General features: G+C 43.2%; 1 protein-coding gene across 4 annotated transcripts in view; it reads right to left on the bottom strand.

Moving 5' to 3' along the window:
- The window catches only part of nav2a (neuron navigator 2a), a 319,405-nt gene that overhangs the window by 73,429 nt on the left and 221,286 nt on the right, over window positions 1–24,690 (bottom strand). For all 4 annotated transcript variants that reach the window (XM_080885572.1, XM_080885574.1, XM_080885571.1 and 1 more), the window contains 9 exons: window positions 24,458–24,581; window positions 24,085–24,269; window positions 22,436–22,608; window positions 22,188–22,341; window positions 21,775–21,961; window positions 21,558–21,655; window positions 21,363–21,458; window positions 21,000–21,174; window positions 20,058–20,293 (listed from right to left, as the gene is read on the bottom strand). In XM_080885572.1, coding sequence (XP_080741698.1) covers window positions 20,058–20,293; window positions 21,000–21,174; window positions 21,363–21,458; window positions 21,558–21,655; window positions 21,775–21,961; window positions 22,188–22,341; window positions 22,436–22,608; window positions 24,085–24,269; window positions 24,458–24,581 — 1,428 coding nt within the window. The remainder of the gene's footprint in view (window positions 1–20,057; window positions 20,294–20,999; window positions 21,175–21,362; window positions 21,459–21,557; window positions 21,656–21,774; window positions 21,962–22,187; window positions 22,342–22,435; window positions 22,609–24,084; window positions 24,270–24,457; window positions 24,582–24,690) is intronic.

Raw genomic sequence — 24,690 nt, 5'->3', positions numbered from 1 at the left:
CCTGCTCTGTGTTCTATGTATGATTCTGAAACCTGGTAAGCTTATAGGAGATATGAAGATGTACAAAAAAGTCTCTTGGTGCAATATCCCAAATCCAACAGGAAGTCAGCCATTTTAATATTAATGTGTAATTTTGGCAACATTTTCCCCTCTTTCCAGGCACCGTTCTTTGACGAACTCCTCCAAGGGATTTCATCATATTGAACCATTCTCCAGTGTGTGGAATCTAAAGACCTTTGTGATGTTAAATTGCGAAGCTTTTTACGTTCAGTGAAACGGGGTGGTTATGGTGGCACTTAGAGTTTGAATCACTCGCCAAAAAGCAGTAATCTGCTGTCACTCAAAAACACAATGTCCAATCTCTCCCAAACGTCTCAGGTGTGATGAGACTCGAGCTCGGAAGTGTTTGTTATGCCATTTGTACATAATGGTTAGAGCGCCACCTAGTGGAACGACTAACTAATCATGAATGAATGAGTTGAAATGTTAGCTGGTGGTTAAATGCATGAATTCCATCAATGTGATATGAGATCGGAGGTGCTGGTTTTAGGTGTTGGGCGTGGCTCGACGCGCCGGGGGTGCGAGGGCCCTCATAACGCTGCTTGCAGCTTTAATTAGGGCCCGAGCACCGAGAGTGCGAAGGCCCTATTGTATCTGCTCCGTTTCTTTTTATTATTATTATTCACCCCAAACAAGGGCCTTTTTGAGGGCCTAAACATGCTCAAAAACTCATGAAATTTTGCACACATGCCAGGTTTGGTGAAAAATTTTGTATTTTAATGGTTTTACATATGAGCACTGGGAAATGGCTCTACAGCGCCACCTATGCCTTGTTAAATGCAGCCCTACGACCACATCGTTTGAGCTACATGTATGAAATTTGGCACACATGTGTATCATGCCAAGACGAACAAAAAAGTCTGTGGGCCCATTGACGCAAACCCAACAGGAAGTCCGCCATTTGGAAGAGAAGGTGACATTTTGGCTCTAATTTTGCCATTTCCATGCCTCGAACTTTTGCGAACTCCTCCTTGGGGTTTGATTTCATAACCTTCATATTTGGTCAGTGTCAACTACACCCTTGTGCCATGTTAAATTGCGGAGCTTTTGAGTTTTCACAATACTATGAGGCCGTGGCGCCATGGCGAATTTCGATGACTCGCCATGAAAATCTTATTGCCTCTCATTTTGTCATACATTTTCTGACCTTGACCAAAGTGAACACATATGATAAGGCTCCACCCCTGAACATATTTCAACTGCCATATTTGACATCAAGGACAGCGCCACCTAGTGGGAACAGGAAATGTCATGTTTTACACTTTGGGGTACAGTATAGTGATGGGTGACATCTGCAGCCTCAAATTTCTCCAGGAAAGCCTTAAGGAGTTGGTCTTGGGTTACAGTGAAAACTGTGAGTTTTCGCGAAAGGGTGTGACCCCAGCAGCATGGCGAACTTTGATGTCACGCCATGAAGAAACAAATTAGTATAACTCAATGAAATCCAGTCTGATCAGTACCAGACTTTACAGGCATGATGTCAGACCCACCCTGAACAGATTGATGTGCCCATTGTCGGAAATACGGACAGCGCCACCTAGTGGCAACAGGAAATGTCATGGCTTTAATTTTGTTGTACTGATTTTCACAGGTTCATCGTGGCCACCTCAAAAGCGGTGAATATCCCCATCAGTCCCTCGTGATGCTTCAGTGCAAAAATTGTGACTTTAAACTGAACGGCGCACCCTGGTGGCAACGCTGTTCAACATGAAAGATGAAGTGGCTTTTGAGGGGCTTGGAAAGAATATAGAGGCTTTAAATTTAGCACACACCTCCAAATGGATGAAGGCTTTGTTGTCATGTGATCATTTTCCTTGAATAGCGCAAAATGGCTCCACAGCGCCCCCTACAAACTTTCAAAACCACAGCCCCTGCTCTGTGTTTTATGTATGAGTCTGAAACCTGGTAAGCTTATAGGAGATATCAAGATGTACAAAAAAGTCTCTTGGAGCAATATCCCAAATCCAACAGGAAGTCAGCCATTTTAAAATGAATGTGCAATTTTGGCAACATTTTGCCCTCTTTCCAGGCACCCTTCTTTGACGAACTCCTCCAAGGGATTTCATCAGATTGAACCAATCTCCAGTGTGAGGAATCTAAAGACCTTTGTGATGTTAAATTGCGAAGGTTTTTACGTTCAGGGAAACGGGGTTGTCATGGCGGCACGTGGAGTTTCAATCACTCGCCAAAAAGCAGTAATCTGCTGTCACTCAAAGACACAATGTCCAATCTCTCCCAAAGCTCATAGGAGTGATGAGACTCGAGCTCAGAAATGTTTATTATGTCATTTGTACATAATGGTTAGAGCGCCACCTAGTGGAACGACTAACTAATCATGAATGAATGAGTTGAAATGTTAGCTGGTGGTTAAATGCATGAATTCCATCAATGTGACATCAGATCGGACGTGCTGGTTGTAGGTGTTGGGCGTAGCTCGACGCGATGGGGTGCGAGGGCCCTCATAACGCTGCTTGCAGCTTTAATTATTATTATTATTATTATTTCGGCAAATGAATTGGCCGTTTGAGGGCCTAAACATGCTCGAAAACTCATGAAATTTTGCACACGCGTCAGGTCTGGTGAAAATTTACGTATTTTAATGTTGTCAGACATGGCCAGGGAAAATTAGCTCAGTAGCGCCACCTAGAAAATTGAAAAACGCGAGCCCCCGGTATGGGTATGGCCTACAAGTTTGAAAGTCGGTACACCGTTATAACGTTCAGAGTCGAACAAAAAAGTCTATTATGGCAATGTCCTAAACCCAACAGGAAGTCCGCCATTTTGGATTGAAGGTGACATTTTGGCTCTGATTTTACCGTTTCCATGCCTTGTACTTTAACGAACTCCTCCTTGGGATTTGGTCGTATAAGCTTCAAATTTGGACAGTGTCAACTACACCCTTGTGCCATGTTAAATTGCGGAGCTTTTGAGTTTTCACAATACTATGAGGCCGTGGCGCCATGGCGAATTTCGATGACTCGCCATGAAAATCTTATTGCCTCTCATTCTGTCATACATGTTCCAATCTGGACCAAAGAGCACACATATGATAAGGCTCCACCCCTGAACATATTTCAACTGCCATATTTGACCTCAAGGACAGCGCCACCTAGTGGGAACAGGAAATGTCATGTTTTACACTTTGGGGTACAGTATAGTGAAGGGTGACATCTGCAGCCTCAAATTTCTCCAGGAAAGCCTTAAGGAGTTGGTCTTGGGTTACAGTGAAAACTGTGAGTTTTCGCAAAAGGGTGTGACCCCAGCAGCATGGCGAACTTTGATGTCACGCCATGAAGAAACAAATTAGTATAACTCAATGAAATCCAGTCTGATCAGTACCAGACTTTACAGGCATGATGTCAGACCCGCCCTGAACAGATTGATGTGCCCATTGTCGGGAATACGTACAGCGCCACCTAGTGGCAACAGGAAATGTCATGGCTTTAATTTTGTTGTACTGATTTTCACAGGTTCATCGTGGCCACCTCAAAAGCGGTGAATATCACCATCAGTCCCTCGTGATGCTTCAGTGCAAAAATTGTGACTTTAAACTGAACGGCGCACCCTGGTGGCAACGCTGTCCACCATGAAAAATGAAGTGGCTTTTGAGGGGCTTGGAAAGTATATAGAGGCTTTAAATTTAGCACACCCATCCAAATGGATGAAGGCTTTGTTGTCATGTGATCATTTTCATTGAATAGCGCGAAATGGCTCCACAGCGCCCCCTACAAAATTTCAAAACCACAGCCCCAGCTCTGTGTTTTATGTATGAGTCTGAAACCTGGTAAGCTTATAGGAGATATCAAGATGTACAAAAAAGTCTCTTGGAGCAATATCCTAAATCCAACAGGAAGTCAGCCATTTTAAAATTAATGTGCAATTTTGACGACATTTTCCCCTCTTTTCAGGCTTCATACTTTGACGAACTCCTCCAAGGGATTTCATCATATTGAACCATTCTCCAGTGTGTGGAATCTAAAGACCTTTGTGATGTTAAATTGCGAAGCTTTTTACGTCCAGGGAAACGGGGTGGTTATGGCGGCACTTAGAGTTTGAATCACTCGCCAAAAAGCAGTAATCTGCTGTCACTCAAAAACACAATGTCCAATCTCTCCCAAACGTCTCAGGTGTGATGAGACTCGAGCTTGGAAGTGTTTGTTATGCCATTTGTACATAATGGTTAGAGCGCCACCTAGTGGAACGACTAACTAATCATGAATGAATGAGTTGAAATGTTAGCTGGTGGTTAAATGCATGAATTCCATCAATGTGACATCAGATCGGACGTGCTGGTTTTAGGTGTTGGGCGTGGCTCGACGCGCCGGGGGTGCGAGGGCCCTCATAACGCTGCTTGCAGCTTTAATTAGGGCCCGAGCACTGACTGTGCGAAGGCCCTATTGTATCTGCTCCGTTTCTTATTATTATTATTATTCAGGCAAAACAACGGCCTTTTTGAGGGCCTAAACATGCTCAAAAACTCATGAAATTTTGCAGACATGCCAGGTCTGGTGAAAAATTTTGTATTTTAATGGTTTTACTTATGAGCACTGGGAAATGGCTCTAGAGCGCCACCTATGCCTTGTTAAATGCAGCCCTACGACCACATAGTTTGAGCTACATGTATGAAATTTGGCACACATGTGTATCATGACGAGCCGAACAAAAAAGTCAGTGGGCCCATTGATGCAAACCCAACAGGAAGTCCGCAATTTAGAAGTGAAGGTGACATTTTGGCTCTAATTTTGTCTTTTCCATGCCTCGAACTTTAACGAACTCCTCCTTGGAAATTGGTCGTATAAGCTTCATATTTGGTCAGTGCCAACTACACCCTTGTGCCATGTTAAATTGCGGAGCTTTTGAGTTTTCACAATACCATGAGGCCGTGGCGCCACGGCGAATTTCGATGACTCGCCATGAAAATCTTATTGCCTCTCATTCTGTCATACATTGTCCGATCTGGACCAAAGAGCACACATATGATAAGGCTCCACCCCTGAACATATTTCAACTGCCATATTTGACGTCAGCGACAGCGCCACCTAGTGGGAACAGGAAATGTCATGTTTTACACTTTGGGGTACAGTATTGTGATGGGTGACATCTGCAGCCTCAAATTTCTCCAGGAAAGGCGTAAGGAGTTGGTCTTGGGGTACAGTGAAAACTGTGACTTTTCACGAAAGGGTGTGACCTCAGCAGCATGGCGAACTTTGATATCTCGCCATGAAGAAACAAATTAGTATAACTCCATGAAATCCAGTCTGATTAGTACCAGACTTTACAGGCATGATATCAGACCCGCCCTGAACAAATTGATGTGCCCATTGTCAGGAATATGAAGAGCGCCACCTAGTGGGAACAGGAAATGTCATGTCTTAGACTTTGTTGTACTGATTTTCACAGGTTCATTGTGGATACCTCAAAAGCGGTGAATGTCACCGTCAGTCCTTCATGATGCTGCAGTGCGAAAATTGTGACTTTATACTGAACGGTGCACCCTGGTGGCAACGCTGTTCACCATGAAAAATGAAGTGGTTTTTGAGGGGCTTGGAAAGTTTAAAAAGTCTTGAAATTTGGCCCACACCTCCAATGTGCTTAAGGCTTTGTTGTTATGTGATCATTTTCATTGAATATCCCAAAAAGGCTCCACAGCGCCCCCTACAAAATTTCAAAACCACAGCCCCAGCTCTGTGTTTTATGTATGAGTCTGAAACCTGGTAAGCTTATAGGAGATATCAAGATGTACAAAAAAGTCTCTTGGAGCAATATCCCAAATCCAACAGGAAGTCAGCCATTTTAAAATTAATGTGTAATTTTGGCGACATTTTCCCATCTTTTCAGGCACCGTGCGCTTTGACGTACTCCTCCAAGGGATTTCATCAGATTGGACCGATCTGCAGTTTGTGGAATCTAAAGACCTTTGTGATGTTAAATTGCGAAGCTTTTTGCGTCCAGGGAAACGGGGTGGTTATGGCAGCCCTTAGAGTTTGAATCACTCGCCAAAAAGCAGTAATCTGCTGTCACTCAAAAACACAATGTCCAATCTCTCCCAAACGTCTCAGGTGTGATTAGACTCGAGCTTGGAAGTGTTTGTTATGCCATTTGTACATAATGGTTAGAGCGCCACCTAGTGGAACGACTAACTAATCATGAATGAATGAGTTGAAATGTTAGCTGGTGGTTAAATGCATGAATTCCATCAATGTGACATCAGATCGGACGTGCTGGTTTTAGGTGTTGGGCGTGGCTCGACGCGCCGGGGGTGCGAGGGCCCTCATAACGCTGCTTGCAGCTTTAATTATTATTAGGGCCCGAGCACTGATAGTGCGAAGGCCCTATTGTAATTGCTCTGTTTATTATTATTATTAGGGCCCGAGCACCGAGAGTGCGAAGGCCCTATTGTATCTGCTCCGTTTCTTTTTATTATTATTATTCACCCCAAACAAGGGCCTTTTTGAGGGCCTAAACATGCTCAAAAACTCATGAAATTTTGCACACATGCCAGGTCTGGTGAAAAATTTTGTTTTTTAATGGTTTTACATATGAGCACTGGGAAATGGCTCTAGAGCGCCACCTATGCCTTGTTAAATGCAGCCCTACGACCACATCGTTTGGGCTACATGTATGAAATTTGGCACACATGTGTATCATGCCAAGACGAACAAAAAAGTCAGTGGGCCCATTGACGCAAACCCAACAGGAAGTCCGCCATTTGGACGTGAAGGTGACATTTTGGCTCTAATTTTGCCATTTCCATGCCTCGAACTTTTGCGAACTCCTCCTTGGGATTTGGTTGTATAAGCTTCATCTTTGGACAGTGTCAACTACACACCTGGGCCATGTTAAATTGCGGAGCTTTTGAGTTTTCACAATACTATGAGGCCGTGGCGCCATGGCGAATTTCGATGACTCGCCATGAAAATCTTATTGCCTCTCATTTTGTCATACATTTTCTGACCTTGACCAAAGTGAACACATATGATAAGGCTCCACCCCTGAACATATTTCAACTGCCATATTTGACATAAGGGCCAGCGCCACCTAGTGGGAACAGGAAATGTCATGTTTTACACTTTGGGGTACAGTATAGTGATGGGTGACATCTGCATCCTCAAATTTCTCCAGGAAAGCCTTAAGGAGTTGGTCTTGGGTTACAGTGAAAACTGTGAGTTTTCGTGAAAGGGTGTGACCCCAGCAGCATGGCGAACTTTGATGTCACGCCATGAAGAAACAAATTAGTATAACTCAATGAAATCCAGCCTGATCAGTACCAGACTTTACAGGCATGATGTCAGACTCGCCCTGAACAGATTGATGTGCCCATTGTCAGAAATACGGACAGCGCCACCTAGTGGCAACAGGAAATGTCATGGCTTTAATTTTGTTGTACTGATTTTCACAGGTTCATCGTGGCCACCTCAAAAGCGGTGAATATCACCATCAGTCCCTCGTGATGCTTCAGTGCAAAAATTGTGACTTTAAACTGAACGGCGCACCCTGGTGGCAACGCTGTTCACCATGAAAGATGAAGTTACTTTTGAGGGTCTTGGCAAGTTTATAGAGGCTTGAAATTTGGCACACACCTCCAATGTGACGAAGGCTTTGTTGTCATGTGATCATTTTCATTGAATATCCCAAAGTGGCTCCACAGCGCCCCCTACAAAATTTCAAAACCACAGCCCCAGCTCTGTGTTTTATGTATGAATCTGAAACCTGGTAGGCTTATAGGAGATATCAAGATGTACAAAAAAGTCTCTTGGAGCAATATCCCAAATCCAACAGGAAGTCAGCCATTTTAAAATTAATGTGTAATTTTGATGACATTTTCCCCCCTTTTCAGGCCTCATACTTTGACGAACTCCTCCAAGGGATTTCATCATATTGAAGCATTCTTCAGTGTGTAGAATCTAAAGACCTTTGTGATGTTAAATTGCGAAGCTTTTTCCGTTCAGGGAAACGGGGTGGTCATGGCGGCACGTAGAGTTTCAATCACTCGCAAAAAGCAGTAATCTGCTGTCACTAAAAAACACAATGTCCAATCTCTCCCAAAGGTCGCAGGTGTGATGAGACTCGAGCTTGGAAATGTTTGTTATGCTATTTGTAAATAATGGTTAGAGCGCCACCTAGTGGCATGACTATAATCCTGGTTGAATAAGATGAAATGTTAGCTGGTGATTAAAAGCATGAAATCCATCAATGTGACATCACATCGGACGTGCCGGTTTGAGGTGTTGGCAGTGGCTCGACGTGCCGGGGGTGCGAGGGCCCTCATAACGCTGCTTGCAGCTTTAATTATTATTATTATTATTATTATTATTATTTCGGCAAATGAATTGGCCGTTTGAGGGCCTAAACATGCTCGAAAACTCATGAAATTTTGCACACGCGTCAGGTCTGGTGAAAATTTACGTATTTTAATGTTCTCAGACATGGCCAGGGAAAATTAGCTCAGTAGCGCCACCTAGAAAATTGAAAAACGCGAGCCCCCGGTATGGGTATGGCCTACAAGTTTGAAAGTCGGTACACCGTTATAACGTTCAGAGTCGAACAAAAAAGTCTATTATGGCAATGTCCTAAACCCAACAGGAAGTCCGCCATTTTGGATTGAAGGTGACATTTTGGCTCTGATTTTACCGTTTCCATGCCTTGTACTTTAACGAACTCCTCCTTGGGATTTGGTCCTATATACTTCAAATTTGGACAGTGTCAACTACACCCTTGTGCCATGTTAAATTGCGGAGCTTTTGAGTTTTCACAATACTATGAGGCCGTGGCGCCATGGCGAATTTCGATGACTCGCCATGAAAATCTTATTGCCTCTCATTTTGTCATACATTTTCTGACCTTGACCAAAGTGAACACATATGATAAGGCTGCACCCCTGAACATATTTCAACTGCCATATTTGACACCAGGGACAGCGCCACCTAGTGGGAACAGGAAATGTCATGTTTTACACTTTGGGGTACAGTATAGTGATGGGTGACATCTGCAGCCTCAAATTTCTCCAGGAAAGCCTTAAGGAGTTGGTCTTGGGTTACAGTGAAAACTGTGAGTTTTCGCCAAAGGGTGTGACCCCAGCAGCATGGCGAACTTTGATGTCACGCCATGAAGAAACAAATTAGTATAACTCAATGAAATCCAGTCTGATCAGTACCAGACTTTACAGGCATGATGTCAGACGCGCCCTGAACAGATTGATGTGCCCATTGTCGGAAATACGGACAGCGCCACCTAGTGGCAACAGGAAATGTCATGGCTTTAATTTTGTTGTACTGATTTTCACAGGTTCATCGTGGCCACCTCAAAAGCGGTGAATATCACCATCAGTCCCTCGTGATGCTTCAGTGCAAAAATTGTGACTTTAAACTGAACGGCGCACCCTGGTGGCAACGCTGTTCACGATGAAAGATGAAGTGGCTTTTGAGGGTCTTGGCAAGTTTATAGAGGCTTGAAATTTGGCACACACCTCCAATGTGACGAAGGCTTTGATGTCATGTGATCATTTTCATTGAATAGCGAGAAATGGCTCCACAGCGCCCCCTACAAAATTTCAAAACCACAGCCCCAGCTCTGTGTTTTATGTATGAATCTGAAACCTGGTAAGCTTATAGGAGATATCAAGATGTACAAAAAAGTCTCTTGGAGCAATATCCCAAATCCAACAGGAAGTCAGCCATTTTAAAATTAATGTGCAATTTTGGCAACATTTTCCCCTCTTTTCAGGCACCCTTCTTTGACGAACTCCTCCAAGGGATTTCATCAGATTGGACCGATCTGCAGTTTGTGGAATCTAAAGACCTTTGTGATGTTAAATTGCGAAGCTTTTTACGTCCAGGGAAACGGGGTGGTTATGGCGGCACTTAGAGTTTGAATCACTCGCCAAAAAGCAGTAATCTGCTGTCACTCAAAAACACAATGTCCAATCTCTCCCAAACGTCTCAGGTGTGATGAGACTCGAGCTTGGAAGTGTTTGTTATGCCATTTGTACATAATGGTTAGAGCGCCACCTAGTGGAACGACTAACTAATCATGAATGAATGAGTTGAAATGTTAGCTGGTGGTTAAATGCATGAATTCCATCAATGTGACATCACATCGGACGTGCTGGTTTTAGGTGTTGGGCGTGGCTCGACGCGCCGGGGGTGCGAGGGCCCTCATAACGCTGCTTGCAGCTTTAATTATTATTATTATTATTCACCCCAAACAAGGGCCTTTTTGAGGGCCTAAACATGCTCAAAAACTCATGAAATTTTGCACACATGCCAGGTCTGGTGAAAAATTTTGTATTTTAATGGTTTTACATATGAGCACTGGGAAATGGCTCTAGAGCGCCACCTATGCCTTGTTAAATGCAGCCCTACGACCACATGGTTTGAGCTACATGTATGAAATTTGGCACACATGTGTATCATTCCAAGACGAACAAAAAAGTCTGTGGGCCCATTGACGCAAACCCAACAGGAAGTCCGCCATTTGGAAGAGAAGGTGACATTTTGGCTCTAATTTTGCCATTTCCATGCCTCGAACTTTAACGAACTCCTCCTTGGGATTTGGTCCTATAAACTTCAAATTTGGACAGTGTCAACTACACCCTTGTGCCATGTTAAATTGCGGAGCTTTTGAGTTTTCACAATACCATGAGGCCGTGGCGCCATGGCGAATTTCAATGACTCGCCATGAAAATCTTATTGCCTCTCATTTTGTCATACATTTTCTGACCTTGACCAAAGTGAACACATATGATAAGGCTCCACCCCTGAACATATTTCAACTGCCATATTTGACATCAAGGACAGCGCCATCTAGTGGGAACAGGAAATGTTATGTTTTACACTTTGGGGTACAGTATAGTGATGGGTGACATCTGCAGCCTCAAATTTCTCCAGGAAAGCCTTAAGGAGTTGGTCTTGGGTTACAGTGAAAACTGTGAGTTTTCGCGAAAGGGTGTGACCCCAGCAGCATGGCGAACTTTGATGTCACGCCATGAAGAAACAAATTAGTATAACTCAATGAAATCCAGTCTGATTAGTACCAGACTTTACAGGCATGATGTCTCACCTGCCCTGAACAGATTGATGTGCCCATTGTCAGGAATATGAAGAGCGCCACCTAGTGGGAAGAGGAAATGTCATGTCTTACACTTTGTTGTACTGATTTTCACAGGTTCATAGTGGCCACCTCAAAAGCGGTGAATATCACCATCAGTCCTTGATGATGCTTTAGTGCAAAAATTGTGACTTTAAACTGAACGGCGCACCCTGGTGGCAACGCTGTTCACCATGAAAGATGAAGTGGCTTTTGAGGGTCTTGGCAAGTTTATAGAGGCTTGAAATTTGGCACACACCTCCAATGTGACGATGGCTTTGTTGTCATGTGATCATTTTCATTGAATATCCCAAAATGGCTCCACAGCGCCCCCTACAAAATTTCAAAACCACAGCCCCAGCTCTGTGTTTTATGTATGAATCTGAAACCTGGTAGGCTTATAGGAGATATCAAGATGTACAAAAAAGTCTCTTGGAGCAATATCCCAAATCCAACAGGAAGTCAGCCATTTTAAAATTAATGTGCAATTTTGGCAACATTTTCCCCTCTTTTCAGGCATCGTTCTTTGACGAACTCCTCCAAGGGATTTCATCAGATTGGACCGATCTGCAGTTTGTGGAATCTAAAGACCTTTGTGATGTTAAATTGCGAAGCTTTTTACGTCCAGGGAAACGGGGTGGTTATGGCGGCACTTAAATCACTCGCCAAAAAGCAGTAATCTGCTGTCACTCAAAAACACAATGTCCAATCTCTCCCAAACGTCTCAGGTGTGATTAGACTCGAACTCGGAAGTGTTTGTTATGCCATTTGTACATAATGGTTAGAGCGCCACCTAGTGGAACGACTAACTAATCATGAATGAATGAGTTGAAATGTTAGCTGGTGGTTAAATGCATGAATTCCATCAATGTGACATCAGATCGGACGTGCTGGTTTTAGGTGTTGGGCGTGGCTCGACGCGCCGGGGGTGCGAGGGCCCTCATAACGCTGCTTGCAGCTTTAATTAGGGCCCGAGCACCGAGAGTGCGAAGGCCCTATTGTATCTGCTCCGTTTCTTTTTATTATTATTATTCACCCCAAACAAGGGCCTTTTTGAGGGCCTAAACATGCTCAAAAACTCATGAAATTTTGCACACATGCCAGGTCTGGTGAAAAATTTTGTTTTTTAATGGTTTTACATATGAGCACTGGGAAATGGCTCTAGAGCGCCACCTATGCCTTGTTAAATGCAGCCCTACGACCACATCGTTTGGGCTACATGTATGAAATTTGGCACACATGTGTATCATGCCAAGACGAACAAAAAAGTCAGTGGGCCCATTGACGCAAACCCAACAGGAAGTCCGCCATTTGGAAGAGAAGGTGACATTTTGGCTCTAATTTTGCCATTTCCATGCCTCGAACTTTTGCGAACTCCTCCTTGGGGTTTGATTTCATAACCTTCATATTTGGTCAGTGTCAACTACACCCTTGTGCCATGTTAAATTGCGGAGCTTTTGAGTTTTCACAATACTATGAGGCCGTGGCGCCATGGCGAATTTCGATGACTCGCCATGAAAATCTTATTGCCTCTCATTTTGTCATACATTTTCTGACCTTGACCAAAGTGAACACATATGATAAGGCTCCACCCCTGAACATATTTCAACTGCCATATTTGACATCAAGGACAGCGCCACCTAGTGGGAACAGGAAATGTCATGTTTTACACTTTGGGGTACAGTATAGTGATGGGTGACATCTGCAGCCTCAAATTTCTCCAGAAAAGCCTTAAGGAGTTGGTCTTGGGTTACAGTGAAAACTGTGAGTTTTCGCGAAAGGGTGTGACCCCAGCAGCATGGCGAACTTTGATGTCACGCCATGAAGAAACAAATTAGTATAACTCAATGAAATCCAGTCTGATCAGTACCAGACTTTACAGGCATGATGTCAGACCCACCCTGAACAGATTGATGTGCCCATTGTCGGAAATACGGACAGCGCCACCTAGTGGCAACAGGAAATGTCATGGCTTTAATTTTGTTGTACTGATTTTCACAGGTTCATCGTGGCCACCTCAAAAGCGGTGAATATCCCCATCAGTCCCTCGTGATGCTTCAGTGCAAAAATTGTGACTTTAAACTGAACGGCGCACCCTGGTGGCAACGCTGTTCAACATGAAAGATGAAGTGGCTTTTGAGGGGCTTGGAAAGAATATAGAGGCTTTAAATTTAGCACACACCTCCAAATGGATGAAGGCTTTGTTGTCATGTGATCATTTTCCTTGAATAGCGCAAAATGGCTCCACAGCGCCCCCTACAAACATTCAAAACCACAGCCCCTGCTCTGTGTTTTATGTATGAGTCTGAAACCTGGTAAGCTTATAGGAGATATCAAGATGTACAAAAAAGTCTCTTGGAGCAATATCCCAAATCCAACAGGAAGTCAGCCATTTTAAAATGAATGTGCAATTTTGGCAACATTTTGCCCTCTTTCCAGGCACCCTTCTTTGACGAACTCCTCCAAGGGATTTCATCAGATTGAACCAATCTCCAGTGTGAGGAATCTAAAGACCTTTGTGATGTTAAATTGCGAAGGTTTTTACGTTCAGGGAAACGGGGTTGTCATGGCGGCACGTGGAGTTTCAATCACTCGCCAAAAAGCAGTAATCTGCTGTCACTCAAAGACACAATGTCCAATCTCTCCCAAAGCTCATAGGAGTGATGAGACTCGAGCTCAGAAATGTTTATTATGTCATTTGTACATAATGGTTAGAGCGCCACCTAGTGGAACGACTAACTAATCATGAATGAATGAGTTGAAATGTTAGCTGGTGGTTAAATGCATGAATTCCATCAATGTGACATCAGATCGGACGTGCTGGTTGTAGGTGTTGGGCGTAGCTCGACGCGATGGGGTGCGAGGGCCCTCATAACGCTGCTTGCAGCTTTAATTATTAGGGCCCGAGCACTGATAGTGCGAAGGCCCTATTGTAATTGCTCTGTTTATTATTATTATTATTATTATTATTATTATTATTATTTCGGCAAATGAATTGGCCGTTTGAGGGCCTAAACATGCTCGAAAACTCATGAAATTTTGCACACGCGTCAGGTCTGGTGAAAATTTACGTATTTTAATGTTCTCAGACATGGCCAGGGAAAATTAGCTCAGTAGCGCCACCTAGAAAAATGAAAAACGCGAGCCCCCGGTATGGGTATGACCTACATGTTTGAAAGTCGGTACACCTATATAATGTTCAGAGTCGAACAAAAAAGTCTATTATGGCAATGTCCTAAACCCAACAGGAAGTCCGCCATTTTGGATTGAAGGTGACATTTTGGCTCTGATTTTACCATTTCCATGCCTCGAACTTTGACGAACTCCTCCTTGGGGTTTGATTTCATAACCTTCATATTTGGTCAGTGCCAACTACACCCTTGTGCCATGTTAAATTGCGGAGCTTTTGAGTTTTCACAATACTATGAGGCCGTGGCGCCATGGCGAATTTCGATGACTCGCCATGAAAATCTTATTGCCTCTCATTTTGTCATACATGTTCCGATCTGGACCAAAGAGCACACATATGATAAGGCTCCACCCCTGAACATATTTCAACTGCCATATTTGACACCAGGGACAGCGCCACCTAGTGGGAACAGGAAATGTCATGTTTTACACTTTGGGGTACAGTATAGTGATGGGTGACACCTGCAGCCTCAAATTTCTCCAGGAAAGCCTTAAGGAGTTGGTCTTGGGTTACAGTGAAAACTGTGACTTTTCGCAAAAGGGTGTGACCCCAGCAGCATGGCGAACTTTGATGTCACGCCATGAAGAAACAAATTAGTATAACTCAATGAAATCCAGTCTGATCAGTACCAGACTTTACAGGCATGATGGCAGACCCGCCCTGAACAGATTGATGTGCCCATTGTCGGGAATACGTACAGCGCCACCTAGTGGCAACAGGAAATGTCATGGCTTTAATTTTGTTGTACTGATTTTCACAGGTTCATCGTGGCCACCTCAAAAGCGGTGAATATCAACATCAGTCCCTCGTGATGCTTCAGTGCAAAAATTGTGACTTTAAACTGAACGGCGCACCCTGGTGGCAACGCGGTCCACCATGAAAGATGAAGTGGCTTTTGAGGGGCTTGGATAGTATATAGAGGCTTTAAATTTAGCACACCCCTCCAAATGGATGAAGGCTTTGTTGTCATGTGATCATTTTTATTGAATAGCGCGAAATGGCTCCACAGCGCCCCCTACAAAATTTCAAAACCACAGCCCCAGCTCTGTGTTTTATGTATGAGTCTGAAACCTGGTAAGCTTATAGGAGATATCAAGATGTACAAAAAAGTCTCTTGGAGCAATATCCAAAATCCTACAGGAAGTCAGCCATTTTAAAATTAATGTGCAATTTTGGCAACATTTTCCCCTCTTTCCAGGCACCGTTCTTTGACAAACTCCTCCAAGGGATTTCATCATATTGAACCAATCTCCAGTGTGTGGAATCTAAAGACCTTTGTGATGTTAAATTGCGAAGCTTTTTACGTTCAGTGAAACGGGGTGGTCATGGCGGCACGTGGAGTTTGAATCACTCGCCAAAAAGCAGTAATCTGCTGTCACTCAAAAACACAATGTCCAATCTCTCCCAAAGCTCATAGGTGTGATGAGACTCGAGCTCGGAAATGTTTGTTATGCCATTTGTGCATAAGGGTTAGAGCGCCACCTAGTGGAACGACTAACTAATCATGAATGAATGAGTTGAAATGTTAGCTGGTGGTTAAATGCATGAATTCCATCAATGTGATATGAGATCGGACGTGCTGGTTTTAGGTGTTGGGCGTGGCTCGACGCGCCGGGGGTGCGAGGGCCCTCATAACGCTGCTTGCAGCTTTAATTAGGGCCCGAGCACTGACAGTGCGAAGGCCCTATTGTAATTGCTCTGTTTATTATTATTATTATTATTATTATTATTATTATTTCGGCAAATGAATTGGCCGTTTGAGGGCCTAAACATGCTCGAAAACTCATGAAATTTTGCACACGCGTCAGGTCTGGTGAAAATTTACGTATTTTAATGTTCTCAGACATGGCCAGGGAAAATTAGCTCAGTAGCGCCACCTAGAAAAATGAAAAACGCGAGCCCCCGGTATGGGTATGACCTACATGTTTGAAAGTCGGTACACCTATATAATGTTCAGAGTCGAACAAAAAAGTCTATTATGGCAATATCCTAAACCCAACAGGAAGTCCGCCATTTTGGATTGAAGGTGACATTTTGGGTCTGATTTTACCATTTCCATGCCTCGAACTTTGACGAACTCCTCCTTGGGGTTTGATTTCATAACCTTCATATTTGGTCAGTGTCAACTACACCCTTGTGCCATGTTAAATTGCGGAGCTTTTGAGTTTTCACAATACTATGAGGCCGTGGCGCCATGGCGAATTTCGATGACTCGCCATGAAAATCTTATTGCCTCTCATTTTGTCATACATTTTCTGACCTTGACCAAAGAGCACACATATGATAAGGCTCCACCCCTGAACATATTTCAACTGCCATATTTGACACCAGGGACAGCGCCACCTAGTGGGAACAGGAAATGTCATGTTTTACACTTTGGGGTACAGTATAGTGATGGGTGACATCTGCAGCCTCAAATTTCTCCAGGAAAGCCTTAAGGAGTTGGTCTTGGGTTACAGTGAAAACTGTGAGTTTTCGCGAAAGGGTGTGACCCCAGCAGCATGGCGAACTTTGATGTCACGCCATGAAGAAACAAATTAGTCTAACTCAATGAAATCCAGTCTGATCAGTACCAGACTTTACAGGCATGATGTCAGACCCGCCCTGAACAGATTGATGTGCCCATTGTCGGAAATACGGACAGCGCCACCTAGTGGGAACAGGAAATGTCATGGCTTTCATTTTGTTGTACTGATTTTCACAGGTTCATCGTGGCCACCTCAAAAGCGGTGAATATCAACATCAGTCCCTCGTGATGCTTCAGTGCAAAAATTGTGACTTTAAACTGAACGGCGCACCCTGGTGGCAACGCTGTTCACCATGAAAGATGAAGTGGCTTTTGAGGGTCTTGGCAAGTGTATAGAGGCTTGAAATTTGGCACACACCTCCAATGTGACGAAGGCTTTGTTGTCATGTGATCATTTTCATTGAATATCCCAAAATGGCTCCACAGCGCCCCCTACAAAATTTCAAAACCACAGCCCCAGCTCTGTGTTTTATGTATGAATCTGAAACCTGGTAGGCTTATAGGAGATATCAAGATGTACAAAAAAGTCTCTTGGAGCAATATCCCAAATCCAACAGGAAGTCAGCCATTTTAAAATTAATGTGTAATTTTGGCGACATTTTCCCCTCTTTTCAGGCTTCATACTTTGACGAACTCCTCCAAGGGATTTCATCAGATTGGACCGATCTGAAGTTTGTGGAATCTAAAGACCTTTGTGATGTTAAATTGCGAAGCTTTTTACGTTCAGGGAAACGGGGTGGTCATGGCGGCACTTAGAGTTTCAATCACTCACCAAAAAGCAGTAATCTGCTGTCACTCAAAAACACAATATCCAATCTCTCCCAAACGTCGCAGGTGTGATGAGACTCGAGCTCGGAAATGTTTGTTATGCCATTTGTCGGTAATAGTTAGAGCGCCACCTAGTGGGACGACTATAATCATGGTTCAATGAGATGAAATGTTAGCTGGTGGTTAAATGCATGAATTCCATCAATGTGACATCACATCGGACGTGCTGGTTTTAGGTGTTGGGCGTGGCTCGACACGCCAGGGTGCGAGGGCCCTCATAACGCTGCTTGCAGCTTTAATTATTATTATTATTATTTCGGCAAATGAATTGGCCGTTTGAGGGCCTAAACATGCTCGAAAACTCATGAAATTTTGCACACGCGTCAGGTCTGGTGAAAATTTACGTATTTTAATGTTCTCAGACATGGCCAGGGAAAATTAGCTCAGTAGCGCCACCTAGAAAAATGAAAAACGCGAGCCCCCGGTATGGGTATGGCCTACAAGTTTGAAAGTCGGTACACCTATATAATGTTCAGAGTCGAACAAAAAAGTCTATTATGGCAATGTCCTAAACCCAACAGGAAGTCCGCCATTTTGGATTGAAGGTGACATTTTGGCTCTGATTTTACCATTTCCATGCCTCGAACTTTGACGAACTCCTCCTTGGGGTTTGATTTCATAACCTTCATATTTGGTCAGTGCCAACTACACCCTTGTGCCATGTTAAATTGCGGAGCTTTTGAGTTTTCACAATACTATGAGGCCGTGGCGCCATGGCGAATTTCGATGACTCGCCATGAAAATCTTATTGCCTCTCATTTTGTCATACATTTTCTGACCTTGACCAAAGTGAACACATATGATAAGGCTCCACCCCTGAACATATTTCAACTGCCATATTTGACACCAGGGACAGCGCCACCTAGTGGGAACAGGAAATGTCATGTTTTACACTTTGGGGTACAGTATAGTGATGGGTGACACCTGCAGCCTCAAATTTCTCCAGGAAAGGCGTAAGGAGTTGGTCTTGGGTTACAGTGAAAACTGTGACTTTTCGCAAAAGGGTGTGACCCCAGCAGCATGGCGAACTTTGATGTCACGCCATGAAGAAACAAATTAGTATAACTCAATGAAATCCAGTCTGTTCAGTACCAGACTTTACAGGCATGATGTCAGACCCGCCCTGAACAGATTGATGTGCCCATTGTCGGGAATACGTACAGCGCCACCTAGTGGCAACAGGAAATGTCATGGCTTTAATTTTGTTGTACTGATTTTCACAGGTTCATCGTGGCCACCTCAAAAGCGGTGAATATCAACATCAGTCCCTCGTGATGCTTCAGTGCAAAAATTGTGACTTTAAACTGAACGGCGCACCCTGGTGGCAACGCTGTTCAACATGAAAGATGAAGTGGCTTTTGAGGGGCTTGCAAGTTTATAGAGGCTTGAAATTTGGCCCACACCTCCAAATGGATGAAGGCTTTGTTGTCATGTGATCATTTTCATTGAATAGCGCGAAATTGCTCCACAGCGCCCCCTACAAAATTTCAAAACAACAGCCCCTGCTCTGTGTTTCATCTATGAGTCTGAAACCTGGTAAGCTTATGGAAAATATCAAGATGTACAAAAAAGTCTCTTGGTGCAATATCCCAAATCCAACAGGAAGTCAGCCATTTTAAAATTAATGTGCAATTTTGGCGACATTTTCCCCTCTTTTCAGGCTTCATACTTTGACGAACTCCTCCAAGGGATTTCATCATATTGAACCATTCTCCAGTGTGTGGAATCTAAAGACCTTTGTGATGTTAAATTGCGAAGCTTTTTACGTTCAAGGAAACGGGGTGGTCATGGCGGCACGTGGAGTTTCAATCACTGGCCAAAAAGCAGTAATCTGCTGTCACTCAAAGACACAAAGTCCAATCTCTCCCAAAGGTCGCAGGCGTGATGAGACTCGAGCTCGGAAATGTTTGTTATGCCCTTTGTCTATAATGGTTAGAGCGCCACCTAGTGGGACGACTATACTCATGGTTGAACCAAATGAAATGTTAGCTGGTGGTTAAATGCATGAATTCCATCAATGTGACATGAGATCGGACGTGCTGGTTTTAGGTGTTGGGCGTGGCTCGACACGCCAGGGTGCGAGGGCCCTCATAACGCTGCTTGCAGCTTTAATTATATTTGTAGCTGTTGTTTACAGTTTTGCAAACTAAACATAAAGAATTAAATTCAATATATTCAAGAGTCAACCCAACACTTACTTAACCCTAGAAAAATTAAATATCGGAGCTCTTAGAGGTGATAAATTCAGCTGTTACCTCCTACGACCCACTAAAGAGGAATTCCTCTGCAATGTAGCTTTTTGTGCTTGTTACATTTTGCAGACTGGGTTTAACAACCAGCATGTAGAGAATCTGTGTGCATGTTTACTTTGCTGGACTTGTGATCCACGTTGAAAGTGACGACAGCATTTGGAGTTAGCGGTCGGCCCTCCAGCAGCAGCAGGTGACGCGATAGCTGATTGGCCAGGTAGGTCTTTCCTGTACCGCTGGGGCCTGACAGGATGACGCGCCTGTGCTCCTTCAGCAGGGAGACGTAGCGCTGCAGCATCGGCTTGGGGATGAGCGTGTCGAACACCAGCGAGTCCACGTTTTCACTTCCTGCACCTGTACACGGACACATATATTCATGTCATGGGAGGTTAGCAGTTTGCAGAAGATGACTGAGTTTGTCAAATATCTTAATGTTATTTTCTTTAGTTCAGTTAGCTAAAATCCTCGACCTTTCATAACCAAAGTGTATTAATTAGATTTTTTAATCAATCAATAGTTTGTTTAAATTCAGATAATTTAATGTATCACAATTAAAAATCCTTTTTTTGACAGCTTTATTCATTGTTTTTGTTTTTTTTGTTTGTTTGTTTTTTTACAGTGAAATAAAATGTTTTATTCATTTATTGAACCCAAGACATATTTTAAGTTTTAGCACAAGGTGTTTTGTTTTGATTTATTACTGTGGGAAACCTTTCTCTTAAAAACTACTCTCTATATAAAAAAAAATAAAATTATATATATATATATATATATATATATATATATATATATATATATATATATATATATATATATATATATATATATATATATATATATATATATATATATATATATATATATATATATATATATATATATATATATATATATATATATATATATATATATATATATATATATAAATATCTCTATCTATCTTTCATCCCTTGATGAATTTAACATGCTGGCGATCAGCCACATTTCCATTGAGCTCATGGAAACTGAAGGCTGCGATGCGAACTCATTGGGACCAATGAGCATGCTGAGAGGTTGGTACCTTTGAGCTGGATGTTGATAGTGTTGTCTCCCACCAGGTAGCCGCACGGCAGCAGCTCAGGCGTGTTGGCGGCACTGGGGCTGCTGGGCCGATGGATTTCTCCAATGTTGTATCCCTGCACGCTGTCTGAGCTCAAGCCTAGCTGGCTCACTGGATCCACATGGGTGATGTACTCCTGTCAGAGATAAAGCATTTAGCAGCTTTCTAAGGACTGAAATGTTTCTGAATGAGAATGTTTTGTCCAAAAACATGAAAGTGAATGGAAGGAAATTATGTTTATACAATATAGGAAGTATAAATGTGTCAAATACAGCCAACCATGTTTTGTCTCTATCTGATTCTTAACCATTTTCCTGTCTTTACCTTGAAAAGGCGTCGGACTACTCCATCCAGGACATCCCACTTAGTTTTGCCACTAACACCGATGCAACCAATAAGAAAATGTCGAGGTCGAGCCTCCTGTGATGGAAAAATTAAAAAAGTTGAATATACCAAAAGCCTACAGATAAAATTAAAACCTAAAAACAACCAGAAAAGCGTTTGTTACATTAGTCTCACCTCTCCCCACTTGCTGTCTTCATCCAAGCTAACGACAATCCTCACGTGCCGCCCCTCCTTCCTTCCTCCTTCTCCGCCCGTGTCATCCAGCAACATGTCTGACCGGAAGACAACGTTACATGTGATTTCTCCATTGTCAGTGTTACACATTAAAACATTTCATTGTTAAATACACTGGAGTAATGTATCATCCTGAACTGTGCAGGTCCTGTCTTACCCAGGCTGGTGGACTCACTGGCCGTGAGGTTGAGGCCATGTTGGGAGAGCCCTGGTGCAGGCCCTGGGGTGTGGCCGTGTGTATGAGGGGGAGGAGAAGATGAGATGGAGGCCTGGGAGCCCGTCCTGCTGCCCTGGTTCTCCAGCTTCAGACGGTCATTCTCCGCCTTGAGCTTCTCAATCTCCACCTGCAGATAAACATCCGAAAATAATCTTTTATGTACATGTATGTATTCACCCTTCCCTCATGTCAATTAAACTGTTAGCATTAAAAATGTATTAAACTAAACATCAGAAATCAATAACGCTTCAGTCACATGAGTACAGCAACAATTATATGCAATCAGACATTCAATGTTTACATCCATCTCAATGTGAAGCATACTCAGTAAGCTCAGTCTGAAATTTGCAGACCTGCATGCGGTTCATGGCCTCGCGGAGTTGATCAAGCTGATGTGCAGAGCTAAGAGCCTCCAGGCGGATGTCAGTTAGTTTCATCTCCTTCTCTCTGAGCTCACTGCGCAGCTGCATCACCGTCTCAGCCTCGCTGTCCAAACACTCCGACAATCTGTATGCGCACACAAGGCAATGCAGTTTGAAGCATTAACATAGTGCAATTTGAGCAGTTTTTTGTCACATGCAGATGTTGAGCTAGTACACACAGTGTGTTGGAGTGCGTGTTCCTGAGCATGTGGCCTGTGGCTGAGGTGCCATTGTGAGGCAGCTTGGGAGAGGATGGCAATGAAGAGTCCGTCATCTCCTCGATGTCAGAGTGAGAGGAGGCCGACTTCGGAGATTTCTTCTTGCTGAATGCTTGTTTGAAGGAACTTCGCAACTGCAGGAAACAAAAAGAAGAAAGAAAGCAAGGCGATGAACAGGTGAGGTTATTAGAAAAGCTGTTGAGAGGGGAAGTAGTGGGAAAACTGCAAGTGAGTCACAGGGAGAAGAAATAGGGGGAAACTGTCTTATGACTGACTCAGAGCTACAGCCCCAAACACAGTGTAATGTGTTATGTTTACACTCTTATGTAAACATATTTGTTTTCTTCTTCTTCATGTTAGTAATTTATTTAAGGTGTTTTGGCAATCTCCTACAAGAACCACAAGCATTATGGTTCTTCTGACATTTTCAGGTGAATTTTTCGTTAAAGAGCCAGCTCAAGCGTCATGAGAGCAGCTTTCAGGGAGAAGTAGTGTTAGAAAGGAGAAGAAAGGCACTACAGTGACAGCAAAGTGCAGGAAAGGAAGAAGAGGGCCGATGTTAGTAACCTATAAAAAGTGCAGGGGTTAGGCTTCTTTCCTTTCATTTCACATAGCGTACCATTCTTACCTCATACACCTGCCACATGAAGCGAAGCACAGGAAGACAGAGAGACAAAACAGCACATGTTCATATGGGTTTGGGGGTGATAATGTGTTATGGTGGGACAAACAGATTAAACTAGAAATGCCTACAGGACTAGAGATTTTATTTGACTTCCAGGCAGCTGCAAGCTAATTCTACATCATAGCCACCATGAAGCGAGGAGTCTTTCATGATCCATTATATACTCTCCAACACACGCTGCCCCCATGCACTCAACACATCACTCACTGTATGAGCAGCACCTGCATGGAGGAGGCTCCTGTGGGGTCTCATCTATCCAAGCAGTGGTATTTTATTATCACTGTGACCTAAGGCAGGAAACTCTAGAGGATCTGATGTCTAAAAGTGCTACATTGCTCTTCCTGACATTTGACAACATCTGGATTGACAAGCACAGGTGGCCAAACACATTGTTTCAGTCAACCAGGAGGAAGAGAGGGAGGAAGAAAAGTTTCGTACTTCATCATCTCTGACTTGTCCTCCGGTGCACAAAAAAGTCTTTCAACAACAACAACAAAAAATTTTTAAGTGTCATATTTGTTGTATGATCACTAATAAAAAAAACAAAAAAAAACACTAATGACTCAACATTGGGACAACACTCTATCCAGAAAGCATTACTACATAATTTACAGGTCAAAAGACAACTACTACATTTATCTAAATATCAAGGTAAAACGCTGATGTTTTCTGATCTCTAAAATAACCAGTCAAATCCATCATTACTTGCTTTTCAACAACACTGAGCCTATGAAAATACTGTTTGTAATCACCTTCTCCCCAGTCAAAGAACGCTAAAGAGGAGAAACACAAAGATGTGTCACCCACACAAATATGAAAATGCAGATACACAAGACAAAAAAAAAAAGTTAAAAAATGGCTGCTTGTTGTCACACAGTGCAATCACCTCCTTGTACATAATCTATTTAAACTGCTGGCTTCTTACCCAGTTCTTTTTGTTCTTCTTTTTGTTTTTAGCGTCAGCATCCATGTTGGAGCCCACACTCGAGTGGCTGGTCGCGCTGGCAACACTGCTGACGCTGTCGGAGGAGTGCTGTCTCTTGATGCGCAGATCTGGCTGCTGGTTCTGTTGCTGCTGCTGCTGCTGCTGTGGACTGCCATTACTGCCAGCTGGGGAGACAGAGGATGGGGAAAAGATGTATGGCATTACAATGTGTCCCATGATGACCTTTCTCCCAGACATGTCTATACAGAGCCTCTATACTAGAGTGCCTTTGCATGATTCCCAGTTAATAATCCTGATATTATTGGCACAAATTCAAATTGCTGTACTGAGGCGTTACTGTTATTTTCTGTACCTGTGCGATCCCCTTTAGGTGTAAGTTCAGGTGTGTTAATGACTCCATTGATGGCAGCCTGAGCAACAGCGTTCTGCTTTTTCAGAAGCTCGATGGTCTTCCTCAACTCATTCAGCTCGGAGTCCTGTACAGAAAAAACATGATGATCAACCTAACAATCATCTACAGAGACTTTGTGCACAGTAGTTTTCTTTCAAACATCAGAAACCAAACATTTTTTTCTTTTTTTCTTT

Source organism: Rhamphochromis sp. 'chilingali' (genome assembly GCF_963969265.1).
Source record: "Rhamphochromis sp. 'chilingali' genome assembly, chromosome: 6".
In the NCBI taxonomy this organism is placed as follows: domain Eukaryota; kingdom Metazoa; phylum Chordata; class Actinopteri; order Cichliformes; family Cichlidae; genus Rhamphochromis; species Rhamphochromis sp. 'chilingali'.
This window is presented reverse-complemented; position numbering and strand designations above follow the sequence as displayed.